Source organism: Aplysia californica, unplaced genomic scaffold, assembly GCF_000002075.1.
Source record: "Aplysia californica isolate F4 #8 unplaced genomic scaffold, AplCal3.0 scaffold00468, whole genome shotgun sequence".
In the NCBI taxonomy this organism is placed as follows: domain Eukaryota; kingdom Metazoa; phylum Mollusca; class Gastropoda; order Aplysiida; family Aplysiidae; genus Aplysia; species Aplysia californica.
In genome coordinates, this window is record NW_004797738.1 from 415,274 (window position 1) to 430,523 (window position 15,250).

At 41.5% G+C, this 15,250-nt stretch overlaps 1 protein-coding gene across 1 annotated transcript in view; it reads left to right on the forward strand.

The window, feature by feature from the left end:
* LOC101862967 overlaps positions 1-12,077 on the forward strand; it is a 29,419-nt gene extending 17,342 nt beyond the window's left edge. Inside the window, exons 2-4 of the mRNA XM_005105385.3 lie at positions 4,674-5,773; positions 7,621-7,778; positions 9,223-12,077. Of these exons, the coding sequence (XP_005105442.1) occupies positions 5,570-5,773; positions 7,621-7,778; positions 9,223-10,588 (1,728 nt within the window). The 5' untranslated portion in view covers positions 4,674-5,569 and the 3' untranslated portion in view covers positions 10,589-12,077. The remainder of the gene's footprint in view (positions 1-4,673; positions 5,774-7,620; positions 7,779-9,222) is intronic.
* The last annotated feature ends 3,173 nt before the right edge of the window (positions 12,078-15,250 follow it).

Below are 15,250 nucleotides of genomic sequence, written 5' to 3' on the forward strand. Positions count from 1 at the left end.
TATTGCTTTAGCCAAAATCGAGCAATCGCCTCCTTTTGCATCGGTCCGAGACCTCTCGGTCGTAAGCTGCTTCCTTTTGGCTTTCCTGAGCTTCGTCTTTCCGCTTGAGCAACTATCTACTAATACCAAAGTTGATTTCGAGCACTTTCGTAATTGGTATAAAAAACAACTGTTTGTGCAACGCACGCACGCGCGCGCACACATACACACACACACACACACACACACATACACACACACACACACACACACACACGCACACGCACAAACTCACACAAACACGCACGGGCGCGCACACACAGACACACGCACACCCAATATCTCTTCCTCTCCTCATCTCTCCCCCTCTCTCTTCCCACCTCTTTTTATCTCTCTTGCTCTTTCTCTCTTATCCTCTCCAAGAACTGGTGGTATGTGTGTGTGTGTGAGTGTGTGTGTCCTTCTCTCTCTTACATGTACACACGACATTACCCATGACCAACAAACCCACCCAGAAGCTTCGTTACCTTTGTATTTCGGACACTACCTGGTCCTGACATGAAGGGTCACTGTGAATGGCGGAGCAATTAGCTCGGGGTTGGGGGGGGGGTGAAAAGGAAGAGCGAAAGATGAAACTTTAATGCAGAGACAACATTCCAAAAGCAATCAGCGTTGTGGTGACCATGTGCCTCGCCGTCGCACGAAGACCTGAGTTCGATTCCCGTAAGGGGAGAATTTTTTTAGCGACTATCTTAATCTCTCAGCCTGCTAAGTTATTGTTTTCCCTCTCAGTCCGCGTCGTCGCTGACAGGTGGGGTCGAAATCCACCTCCAAAAAATGTAAATGTGAAATAGCGTGGTGGAATCAGGCTCTCGTCAAAATAATCAAAGAGAAGAAACTTGCATTTTTCTGCAGGTTTGTGAATTTTTATGAGATTTTTGTTCATGCCCATTAAAGAACTCATTTCTGTGTGGACATTTCTTTAAAATGTTTATTAAAGGCACAACAAAAGTAAATTTTCAGTTACCACAGACTCTTAAGCTAAGGAAATAACTAATCTTTGGCGGCCATTTTCTCACTAATTTTACCCCTGAAAACAGGTGACCCCAACCTTCTTCATTCGTAAATATATCAACTTGTATTCAAAATAAATGGATATTTTTTTCATACAAATAAAGACAAGTGAAGAAGCTTTAAGATGATACTAATAACCCTACATCCCCAAAAATTGACGAAAGCCTGATTCCCCCACGCTGCCTCGCAAATGGTTCCGATAGGAGCGGCAAACACTTGCCTGAAAAAACCCCCTCCAAAACACCCAAAGAAACACCATATACCAGCACATGTGCATAGATTGCCAGGTGCGTCATTTTACCTTTAGATGAGTCGCTCCTGTTGCCATCAGTCAGAGAGTTTGTTCATTACCTCCAACACACAGAACATAAAAAGGCCATAAAAACTCAAGAGGTTTTTTTTGGCGCTGCTCCTGCGGCGACAAGGTCGTGTTTACATCGGCTCTGCTTGTTTTGGATTCTTTTTAAGTTGATCAGAAAGGCATCAAGAACAATTTGTAGAGACCTAAGTAACTTTGAATATCTGCACAAGACAAACGTTCTAAAAAAAGGCGGAAATAATGCTTAGTGACCATAGCCGTCCACTCACATCGGAATTTCACCTATCAACCTGTAGTAAACGATACATTTTCAAAAAAGCAAGAACAGAGAGATATAGAAATTAAAAAGAGAAAGAGAGAGAGAAAGAGAGAGAGAGAGAGAGAGAGAGAGAGAAAGAAAGAGAGAGAGAGGGGGGGGGAGAAAGAGATAGATAGATAGATAGATAGATAGATAGATAGATAGATAGATAGATAGATAGATAGATAGATAGATAGATAGATAGAGACAGAGAGAGAGAGAGAGAGAGAGAAAGAGAGAGAGAGAAAGAGAGAGAGAGAGAGAGAGAGAGAGAGAGAGAGAGAGAGAGAGAGAGAGAGAGAGAAAGAATGTTTTACTGAGCGCGTTGACATGTATTTACTAATGTCCTGTCTTGTTGTGCGTATGCGTGAGTGCCACTAACCTTTGTGACGTCTACTGCCATTGTTAACGACCAAGACAAATTTCTCGCTGCGAGATGAATAAAGATTGTCATTGTCATTGTCATTGTCTTTTTTAGTATATGGTAGTGTAGTATGGCCTTTACACTCTCCAGCCTTCTTCCCATAATTCCTCTCTCAATTCCAAGGTTTTTAGTCGTTACCCGTTTTCCAACGTTCACGGAGTACTACCTTAGACATTATTCATGAGACGACAACAATAATTACGATGAATGTTTTAGAGGGCAATATTAGCTGGAGCAGACGTACCCAGGCACCTTTATTGAGCTACCTGTGTTGTGGTGTGAAGATACCCGTGGATGGTTTATTGCCCGTTTAAAAACTTAAAGATCATTTAGGAGACGAGACTTCAATATTTAATGCCCAAACCCGATAAGACATAGTATAGTGGGTGGAGAACGTTGAAATCATTCCAGGTCAACCCAGGCTCAAGAATGGCCTGTTCTAATGTGAAGACACCCATATGACGTAACTCAAGTTCTTCCTGACCTGTCAGTTATCTGTGCCTGGCTGTGTCCGGCCTGCCTGAGGCTAGATATTGTTTGCCCGTTGTTTGACGTTGTCTCGACCTGTCTGTCACATATCTCTCCATGACGTCTTCTTTTGGTGTGGTCAGATCTTTCCCGCCGGGCAAATAGAGTGGGCTCTTAGCACCAGGATTCAAAGCTATTTCAATTCCGAATGTAATCACAACTGTTTGCTCTTGAATCAGGCTGTAGATAATACGCCGTGAAAGCCAGGCGACACAATAACAGCCAGAAACCGTAGTGTGTCATTTTGCGGGATATTTGTCAAGACGAGGTGTCTACAACGTTCAAGTACTGAAAGGGTCTTAATTCTTCTTCTAAGATTTATGATCTCGAATTATATTGGATTAACGTCACTGTTTCAGATAACTAATATTGATTGCACTTCGGGATTTTTTCTTTTAAAGACGATCTGTGTTTAAACTGACACAGAGAATCAACATAAAAAACACACGTTTTGTTGTATGTGGGGCACAGGCTTGATTTTTCCGTTCTGATGTCATGGTGGGGTCGGCAAAAGCATGCAGGTGAAAGTTACGAAGTGAACTAAGATCTAAACGACGTCTGTTTTCAATCTTAAAGCTCAAAGACTCTCCCAAGACCGGGAAAAATACAACAAATTGTGCATGAAACGTGACCAAATCAAACTGAAGTGAATTGTATCATTAGAGTCAAGGGAGAAACAAGAACTTGAAGACAATAGAGAAATCAATTGTAATGGCAAGGAGAGAGAAGAGAAATGACATGAGCGAGATAAAGTTTTGAATAATTTTTTTTTTAATCCCTACTTCAAAACCCTCACACACAAACACACACACACACATACACACACACACACACACACACACGCACGCACGCACACACACACACACACACACACACACACACACACACACACATACTCGTACAAACATGCTCACACCACGAAAGAAACATCTGTATTCTCACTGTTGTCTACTGGAATTGACCAAAAGATAGTGTAGGTGTCAGTCGGACAAGTAACAGATAAACTTTAAATAGAGAATTGATTCTATTTTTCTGCTTAGATTTATTACCACAGTTTGTTTGTTTAATGTCAGGGTGTGAGATAAAACTGATATTAATGACACCATAATATCAATGTTGCAAAAGATGGTGTGGTATTTAAATTTAGGTGAACTAAAAAGCTTTGATGGGAAAGCGGAATTATAAAAAAAAATCATCTTAGGCACTGGCAGAACAAATGGGTGTGACACATGTTATGGCATACTTTTATCTCCCCTTAAAAAACCGTGACGTCATCTATCACTGATAGGGCTGAGGCAAGTGAGTGGAGAGGCATCATAGACTTGCATTAACACAATATCCCAGATGTTCACTTCCATGGTTGCCACTCTGTGCCCTCTATAAATACTTCGCTGTCCTTGGTGTCAACGATGTGTTCAACAACTCGAATGCAAGCCCAACATGTTCCTACTTTCCCTTCATTTGTTTTAAAATAAAGTCGAACGAATACTGGGGTCCATGGGGAACCTGATTTAAATCCGGGTGCACAGTAACGGATATTATAATTCAAGTCGATGGGAAGCATTAACCCAGGGTTATCCATTTCGCAGCCCAGTGTGATACCAGCTGATCTTAAAGAGTGTCCTCTTGTGAAATAATGAGGGAAAAAGCTCGTATATGCAGAAAATAGTACACGCTACATGTGTTTATTCTGGCTTTGTAATTTGGAAATCAGCAATTGTGAATTTTAAAAGCACAAAAATTTTTTTGGTTTAAACCACGGATACGTAGCACTCTGAGTATTTTAGATTTGATAATCCTGCTGACTGAAATGACAAATGCACTTAATAATCGTTATTTTGTCGACGTACGTCTTGTTACTCAAAGACAACCGTTAAACAATGTATTTCGAATTTTGATAATACTGTTGTCATTGTGGTTTAACTGCTATCCCGTAGATCCTTCATATCTTACCAAGTGCATGTCAAAGCGAAACCAAAGGTCGCCGTATCGTTAACATCTGGCTAAGCTTTCTTTACTTAAACTAATACAGGTCCTTGTGTCTTTTCCAGGGCAAAGCCAACCCTTCAAATCGAGAGTCAACAACGGGGACACTTCTGAAAACTAATACGGCTTCTGGTGAGGCCTCCCGATCGATTCTTACCAGGAGTGCGGAGCAGACAACAACATGGAGCACGCCGAGGAACTAGGTGGACAGTTCTGTGATTCTTGACATAGTGACCAAAGAAGATCGGGTGTCTACTACTCTGCGGAAGTGAAAGTTGAGCACTTTGTTATTCATATTATTTTTGCCCTCCCACTGGAAAATACAAGTTGATTATTGATTGCCATAGTTTTTAAAGATAAATTCACCAATAAAAATGGGAGGATTTCACTGTCGCTTTCTAAAATACAACGAACATGATCCCAAAGACTGTATATCACTCTTTAAAAGGATGCATAAGGACTATGACAATAAATTGCGGAAAAATGTGATTTAAAAACAAGCATGAGAAACTGAATGAGGAACAGAATCCAGAAGAAACGGTTTGTATTAGTGGACTGAAAAGCCATAAAGAATGGGAAAAGATTGTGTTATTTAATGGAAAACAAAACATTGTAAAACAAAAGACAATAACATTATGAGTTAAACATCGTGGAATGTGAATCAAAGTGAAAGGGAAAAGAATGTAATATTCTGACGTGACCTGGAGAAGGAGAGAGAAAGAAAGCACGATGAAAAAACAAAGACAAGACCAATAGCAATAACAGGGATAACGAAACAAAAATAAAAAGCAAAGCAGCAAATTACCAAGAAAAAAAACCCCGAAAAAAAACCGGCGCCACCGAACAACACACCTGTCAGCTCACAGTGGATAACTAGGCAGGACCAAAACCAGGAATAACGTGCAAATCAGCAACACACCTGTCAAGTCACAATTGGACTTTGCAAAAACGTCATATCACCATGGAGATGAGTCATCTGTACCACGACGGCAGCCGCGGGGGTCCGACCATCGAGCTGGATGTCAAAGAACAGATGCGGACACGTGAAGTCAACGCCCGCGAGGAACGAAACTTCGAGAAGAAGAGCAGGACTTTTGAGAAGGCTAAGGTTCTGTGTGAGAAGAACACAACGTGGGAAAGGTGGCGAGTCGGGCAGACGCTGCATGTGAGGCCTTTCTTTGTTTGTCTTTTGATATTGTTTGTTTGTTTGTATAGTATAGGGTTTTACGGCGCTCGCAACTGCATAAGGTCATATGAGCGCGCGGGACACACCTAATACTTTTTCGTTGGTAGGAAATTTTGAATTTTGCCCGGGTGGCGGCCGAAGCCTACTCTTATCGATTTTAGACCACCAAGGGATCTTTAACGTGCGCAACTTGCACACGGGCCCTCCGAGATTTTTCGCCCTTGTCCGAGAAGGCTAGGTGTAGAGCTTTCCTACCAGAAGATCAGGGGTGTGGCAGAAAGACAGCAGTTAGGAGGAGCCAAGGAGTAGCAGTAGAAAGGCTGCAGAAAGAGTCAGGAGCCCAGAGGAGGGGGCAAAGGAGGTGAGGGGGTGGGGGCAGAAAGTGGAAATGAAAGCAGACAACAGAACATTGTTAGAGATCAGGAAAGGATGTGAAAGGAGACAATTTTAGAGAAGAACATTTTTTTTTGGTCGCTACCCGGAATCGAACCCGGGACCTTTGAATGAGAGGCCAACACCTTAACCTCTTGGCCACGAGAGCCCCCCTTGTCTTTTGATAGATGTAAAACATATAATGCATGCTGTAGAGCATGGATACGAGCCCATAAATGCTACTCTTCTTATTCTTCTTCTTCTTCTTCTTCTTCTTCTTCTTCTTCTTCTTCTTCTTCTTCTTCAGTATCTGGACCTTCGTCTTCTTGACCTAGTTTTTCCGATCTTGCTGCAACAAAAAAACAACCCAAGATCTTTTGCTCTAATGCCTGCCTTCATTGTTTTGGGTCCACGCCAGACTTCTATATCTCGCTCCCATCTTCTATTTGGTCTCCCCTTTTACTCTTGCCTTCTACTTTCACTTTCAGAAGATGTTTTTCGAGTGAATCATGGCGTTAGATTCACAAAAAGTTGTTTAGGTTTTGTTTAATTTTCTTCTGGAGGAAAGTTTGTGTTTCTATACCGATTCTACTCTTTACTTTTTCATTCTTTATTTTCGGTATCTACGATATTCTAGAAGTTATTCTGTAACAGTTCATGTCAAAACCCTAATCATTTTGAATCATATTCACTGATGATCCGTGCTTAACATCTGCATATCGCGGTAGTGAAGATGGTACTTTTTAGAAGCTTTTTACCTGATCATAAAATTCATTTTCGATTACTTTTTTCCAGACTGCACCTTTTCCTATAAATTGTGCAAAGAAGAAAGTTTTGGTGGTGATGATCTAATGTTGATTCTTACTTATTTTATTTAGTTGTCGAATGATGCTTCTTCGAGCAGGACACCACGGGAACGTATTACTCGTGACATTAAATTCAACATTGTAATTAGAAATGTGATCACTTCTGCAAAATTGTTCAATAACTACTTTTTCAATTCCTTAGCCCAAAGAGTACCTGGTAGCAATTTTGATGTCCAAACCCTCCCTTACGCTAGGACAAAATAGCAGTTAGGGAAATACTTATTCAAGTCCACAATCTTAAACCCAAAGGGTGTTGAATGAACTATTACAATAAAGCAATTTTGCAACAGTTGCAGTAACAATGATAACGACAACACTAACACTGCCACCAGCACCATCACTACCATTACCATTACCACCTCCACCACTACTATCGCCACTACCACAACAACTGTGACTATCACCACTACCATTACTACTACCACCACCACCACAACCATCACCACTACCCCCACCACCACTATCATCACCACTACCACCTCCACCACTACTATCACCACTATACATTCGTCACTAATATCACTTGAAGTTATGAAACAAACAACAACAATTATTCGCTTCTTAAAATATTATAATTCACCTTTTCAGACAATATGGGAGAGAACTCCCCGTTTGGAGAGAAGTTTGGCAATCGAGAAAGCAAGAGTTGAGGCCCTTCAACGAGCAATCCTGGCACGGTCTTACAAACGGCCGGACAACGTTCCAGTACCTCAGCCGATGGTCATTAGGGAGGACGTTGTCCGCAGGTAACTGTACCTCGGAACACTGACTTCACCGCTGTATGATCTCAGTTTTAAAAAATACGCTATAGTTTTACAGGCCTTGTAAACCATTCTTGTTTACGTTTAAAAACGGATTTGTATACGTAATCACCGGCAAAAGCCTGACCGAAAACAATACCTTTTGAGAAGCACGTACAATGTTGGATTTTTTTTAATAGGAAAAGAAACATGTTTATATGGTGAACCTCAAAAACTGAGTACAGAGAGATAACAATCCGAGAAAACACACACATACACACATACACACACACACACACACACACACACACACACACACACACACAAACACACACACACACACACACACACACACACACACACACACACACACACAAATCACCCCCCCCCCAACCAAAAAGGAACCAAAAAAAACCCCCCAAAATAAAAACCAACAACAGCAATAACATCAAACAAACTGATACTCACTGATAGGGGCGTTAAACCTATACCATTTCACCATTTTCACTATCAAACAAACAAAAAATAATGAAAAACCTTTTTTTTTCTCTGGGAACCAAATACAAAACTGTACTGGCGTTAAAAAGGAAAGTGCAACTTTCTGATTGTGTGTAAAATCTAGTCTTTTGAGTCTTTGTGTTTTTCCTTTCATGTACGTAATATGTACTCAAAAGTAGGCCACATAATAAAAATATCATGTTAATGCTTTAGTTAGTGTTTACAGCACCAACTTTAAAGAAAAGAAGAAAATTTACATTTTTGCTCGACCTCGTGGCTGATTGATTTTTTTCTGTTCGTTGTTTCGTAAAATGAAGTTCATGAAGTCTATGTTTGTGAAAAGCAGCAAGAACATTTGATCATTGTCACTGAAGGAAGATGACAGGTTTAACTCAACTTTAGAGAAATTGAGTCATAGGCATACTCTGCAAGTTTCTGCTGTTGTCAGGACATTCGACGCCTGCTCTTCTGTTGACCTTGAGTGTCCTGGCAACAGCAAAAACGCGTGGAGCATGCCGATGGATCGATTTCCCTCATGTTGAGTGAATCCTACCATCTTTCTTGGGTGACAATGATCATAGTATGTTGCTGTTAAGTTATTTAAGAGGACAGATCTTTTATTTCAGCGTCCACCTTCGATAAGACTGGGCCAATGGGGGAATTTGTGTACAGTGCCTTTTCCAAGGTCGTTGCGTTGGACCAAGCTGAGCACCAAATCCCCGAACCTACAGTCTCACGATAACGAATCTGAGCCTAGCCACTAGAATAACGACACCACCTTTGTCTGTCTGTCTGTCTGTCTGTCTGTCTGTCTGTCTGTCTGTCTGTCTGTCTGTCTGGCTGGCTGTCTGTCTGTCTGTCTGTCTGTCTGTCTGTCTTACTTTTTCTTTTTTTTTAATGACTGTCATTATTTCTTACTTCTGAAAACAAATCCCTTTTTATTTCCTTTCAGCCAACTCACGAAGAGCGCCCAAAAGAAAAAGCGCCGTCGTGACAGGGCCCGACAGCGCATGCGCCGACAGAAAGCCGAGCAAGAGAAGCCCCTCAACACTGACGTGGGTGTCCAGGAGAGACACGTCCAGAAACCACCTGACTTCGTCAAGAGGAGCGAGCACGTAGTCAAGGCCCTGGCTCGCCTCAACTGGCGCCAGGAAACCCGTCGACGTGACCACCTCAAATTCAAAGAAGAGCTGGAGGAGTTCAGCAAACCAGTCATCGACAGAGCTAGGGTGGTCCTGAAGGGGAGAAACGACATCGACGTCGATAATATGCTGGATAAACTGGAGAACTATTTCACTCCACACAGCAATCACACTGGGTTTACAACGACTTCACGGCGAACTCAGAAGAAAATGGGCGGCAGTACAAACACTCTAGCCTCGAAGAGCTCGCAGAGCCAGAGTACTTCCAGTTTGGTTGGTGAATTCCGACTCACGGAGGGAAACCTGCTCAAGTTAGATGGAGGGCAGTCTAGCGCGGTTGGTAGTGGTGGCGGCGGCGGTGGCGATGATGATGATGATGCAGACGACCCGAGTTTGCTTCTGCTGTCTGTAGCGGCGTCTTCTCAGACTGATTTGACATCTTCTGAACTGATACCAGACGTGCCCAATGACGTAGTAGGAAACAGACAGAAGAATGACGCAAACAGTGGTGACGTCAGTTCTCCTGATGATCACACCAATAAAAGAAAAACAGATCTCTCCCTTTCATCAGAAAACCTAACTACATTTACAGCTGAAGAGGCTCGGCGCATCAGCGAAGAATTTTCAAATGTTGGAAAGGATTCTCAAACTTTTCATTTACCTCCGATAATTGACGGACTTTATGGAATGTCTCTCACTTACAGGGGAACTGAACACACCAAAGACTCCAAAAACTCTACCTCTGTCAAATCACGACACGGCAGAAGCCAAAGCCAACCTGTACACAACAACAGTGTCACATCCAGCGATGCAGGAGCAACGAACTCTCCCACTAACAAAGACATATTCTCGCCTTCAACAAGCGTATCAAACGTAATTCTAGAAGAAGATGAACCGGAAGATCAGGCACAGGCAGGCATAACCCCCTCCTCTCAGCACATGAGCCAGCAGCAAACGTCGTATTTCATGTCCCGTCATCACAACAGCGGCGGTTTCTCGGACAATGGCAATGATGAGATCCGCAGTACGGCCTCGTACGCTCTCAGTACTGTGATAGGTCTTCCCAGGGTGTGGCGTCAGACCGCCGCCAAGAAAAAGGAACAGCCGGCCCCGGACGCCACGCCCAGCGCCATAGCCAGAAAGCACAGAAGGATGAGGTCCAACCCAAGATTATAGGATATTTCTTATTTTAGGTCTAAAAATACTGTTGTTGTTGCTGTTGTTTGTCTATTGTTATCATTTTTGAACTACATCTGAATCGTGGAGCGCTGTGAGCTCAGTTGGTTCCAAGCTTGTTATCAGGGTGTTGATTCAAAGTTCTAAAGACAGCAAACTATCAATAATAGCTTTATTGTCATAATCGTTTGATATAGGTGGAACTCCTTGTTCAACACTGTAAGGTCAGTTAAGAAGTCGGACCTTCGCTTCGATAAGATCGGTCCGAGCGAGTGAAGTGCTTTTTCCTTATTCATCAGCCATTCCTATGTCAATAACCGTCCTTTGAGAATTCGAACTAGAGTAAACGACATCCTAGCACAGCTTGGTACCTACTGAGCTATCAATGTGCCTTAATCTTTTGGGGGTATTTTCTAGCTCATCACAACGTGCACCATAAAAGCGGGGCTATCGAAGTAAGGTCTCGGATTTAACGTTTATTTTTTAAAAGACCGAACTAAGAGATGGAGAGCCAGGAAAACTCCAGTTAGAAAAATTCAAGAATATTCTGTTTCGGGTTAGAGCAAAGTTTGCGACCAAGGAACAATCCAAGTGGATATACTAACCGAACAAAATATGTGAACCTTCTTATTTCGATTTACAGAAAATTCCTGGAATTTACATTTCGCCTTATTGGTTTCTGGATGTTAACGGAAGATCTGAAGAGTGTTAAAATATGGTCACACATTATCTACGCTTGTTACGACCAAGCCTTTCATATCGGAGAACACTCAAATGCCAACTTTTCAACATCAACATTTTTCCATTTCGGATCAGGTAACTAGCAAGGGGCGGGGCTCTTCCTTGCGTTTCGTGTTTCGATCATCATCAAGAGCAACTATCATTTGCCTTTGGCGATGAAGCAACGAAGACGATAGTCCTTCCATTTCTTTTTGTGGGATCCGCTATTTTTGTCGTATTTTCGAACAGCACTATTCCCTTTTGTGTCAATTGATACCACAAGTTTAGATAACAAACTACCCCCTCAAGAACTCTGTGGTGAGTGAGCACAACATGGACCAGAACCCAAATTCAGTGGATAAACTCAGTTTTCGCAGGTCTCCTAAACACTTTTGCCACAAGTTAATAGATAACAAACACGATTAATATGCTCTTCAGATTCAACAAGAATGGCTAGGTCCCTAGTGTGTTTTGCTTACAAAGTCCGGTTTTCTATATATATTTATGAAGTGATGACAACCTAACAAAGATGGCGGTTTCTGTAATGGGTTTAAATACACGTAGATCGACATGTTTCCTGGAAAAACCCTGTGAACAGTGTACCAACATTAAGATGTTCTCTGCACGTGTAGCCAAGCATTACCTCGGGTTTTATACGCGAGTATTCTCTACTACTACTATAATTGCCTTATGGATGTTATTCATCTTTCATTTTTGCATAGCATTTACAATGCTTCATTAGATTATTTATTTATTCAATTCATACAAACTGTTTGGCTTGTGTGTGTTATTTCTGTTAATGTTGTTATTCGGAATAGTTAGCAAGGACCGACCCAGTATTTTTATATATAACAGTTTTTTTTTTAAAAACCCACACAATTGTTCATAGGATGAGCGCTAATTGCATACACTAAAGCGTCTAGTAGTTCCGGACCTATTCATGCTAAACTGTAAAGTGATAAAAACAAGTCCTCTTTGTAGGACCAAATTCTGCACAAGTCTGTTATTTAAAAAAAATGTAATTTTAAAGGTTTTTCTCCCTCATTAAATACTATCAGGATCATTTGGAAAGCAGACTGCGTCGACCCAGCCTGTCTCACAACCAACCTCTCAATAGAGAGATTCTCCCCACACGGGAATCGAACTCACGTCTCCTGTGTGCGACGATGAAGCGCCTTACTACCATTCCACAGATCCTGGTCATATCTGTAAAAATCTTATATCTTCCTGGGCTTCACGTAATGTGAAGTGTAGTATGGACTCTCTCTTTATCCTTCTTCCTCTCTTCTCTCTCTCTCTCTCTCTCTCTCTCTCTCTCTCTCTCTCTCTCTCTCTCTCTCTCTATCTTCGTCTGTCTCTTGATATTGGTGATTACTAAAGCAGTATGCATAAATCGGATTTTTAAAAGTTTAGTTTCAAAAATAGTTTTACCGCACTTGCACCACTAAAATGCCACTAAAGTGCCAATGATTAGAGGTATTACTGGAGAGTAACATGCAAACAAAAGAAGAAGGAGAGATAAGGACAATAGATATTTGATAGACAAGAAGGACCAATCCGCACCAAAGCACATATTGGCCACCCACAGGTGGTAGACATAGAGGATAGATTTGGTTTATATATCAGTAAAGGAGAGACGTGGTCAATACGTTGGGAATCAAGGACGGTTTAAAGGTGTTAAACATTTTGATAAATGTTTTAAGATTATTCTAGAAACAGAACCTCCACATTCATTGTCGGCATATGTGTTTTAGTTTTAGTACGCATTTTGCCGCACTTGCAACACAATTAAGTCATATAAGTGCCGAAGATCAGAGGTGTTACAAAAGAGTTACAATAAAAGAATGACAAGGGATCAGGACGATAGGTGTTTGATCGATAGGAAAGAAGGAACAATCCACACCAGAGCACCCGCCAACCACTTGCGGTACAGGTTTACTTCAGCCTTCCTTTCGGAACCTAGGTGAGCTAGAACGCACGCCCTGCAAGCCTTCATTCATTGTGGAGCCAACATGGGAGTAGCCATGATATCATGCAGTTCAGGGGCGGCTCGTGGGGCAAAAAAGTGGGTGTGCACAATAATAACTAAGCTATCGCATGCTGAAGATAGTCAAGGGCATAGTAGTACATGTAAATGAGACGGTGTATAATTTTAGGATATTTTGGGTGGTGAGGGAGGGCCTCGTGCTTTTATTTTCATTTTTTTTACTTGTCGCTTTGATTTCTTGTACTGGATTTGTTTGTTAGCTAACATCAATTTCGTTCATCCTGTATTAGAACTGAACTCTCAAGTACATGATTTAATAACTGTCTCTATTCCGCCACAAAACCATTCCAAGGCACAACTCATAGGACGGTCACGTTCACCTCCCTCAGGTTCACGGTTACAGAGTCACTTTAAAGGTCCACGTTTATTTTTTTCTTCTAAATTCTGTGCTTGAAAATTGTACCAACAAGTTCTATTATACCGGACGTGTTGAAAAAGGAAACATTTGGCTGTGATCGTCCACGTGTACGAAGAGACACAAATGAGACTATCTGTCATGCACAAAAGACTATTTTTGTGGTCTTATTTTTAGAATGGGGGTGGGGGGCTGAAGAAGACCCTAGTCTTATTGTCCGTCTCCGAGAGGATAAAATCAAGTGAGAGGAGAGTCCGAACAACTCCTCAAGTTTAAAAAGAGACCTTTTGAGATTCCAACTATGATTATAAGAGAGACCTTTTTGGGATTCGAACTAGGATTATTTGCACTATGGTGTAGCAAGATACGTACCAACAAAGTTAGAGATATGCAACTGGAGATGTGGGCAATAATGATGTGAACTTTTACAAAAGGGTGAAGTGATGGATTGGCTAACCTTTGACCTTCCCTTGAATGTGCTCGTAAAAATTCTTCGTACACAAACATCCCTACTAATTTATAAAATATAGGTTTCGCTGGTTTGACTGATGGAAAACATATTTTGCAAAGAAGAAACCATTATGCGGAGTCTCGCCTCTTAGATATTGTATAACTTGTTTCTATCATACAGTGTACATTTTGCTCTCAGAAAACGATTAATGTCACACTGATCGAACTCTGTCCTCAATTGGATTATTTCACCTGCGTCTGTGGTTTAATGGTTCGGTTTATTGGTTTGCATTTTTAGTAAGGAACACACATCCATCTACATGTGAGGAAGAAAATTATTTTATCAAGTATTTCTGTCCCTCCTTCAGAGATGAAGGTTGACCCTGATCACAAGGTCGAAGCATGCTATTTGTTCTCTCGCTAATTTGATAGTGTCGATTGGGGACTTACATTAATAGAAATACTTTTACGCTATGACTTTTTTGGAGCCCACTAGAGGGAAGTTAAAGGTGAGGCAGTCCATTACTTCACTGTCCTGTGCGACTTATCTTTATCAGTTTGTTCAAGAACTCTCATGTCGTTCACAAATGTGTTGCTTGATATTAATTCAGTCGTTATCACCCAGAGTCTTATAGTTCAAATCCTAAAATAGTGCATTCTTGAACTTGGATTGGTTTTTTTTTCGTGTGTGGGGGGTCTTGGCAGTGGGTCGAGATGTTTTCCGACTGGTTAAATTTTGAGGTTTGCAGTGTCACAAAGGGGTCCTTAACAGTCATGAGGTCCTCCTTAGATAACTAGTAGCAGTAAAGTTTAATCTCCCACGTCTTCGCACTTCAAGACGGCCCCAGCCTGGTGTTTCCTGTTTCAGCGAGACATCACTGTTACCGCACTGTGACCCACTCGGCTACACCGCCTGGTCAAGTAGTTCACAACGAGGGCTATACTTTACCTTTACCGATAGTTTTATCGTGTTGAAAATAACGTCTCCGCCATACAGTGATATTTCTAGTTGGACAAACAGACTGTTATATATTCATCCAGACATTATAGGTGATCAACATCCATTTAACTGATTGGAAACGAATAGCCC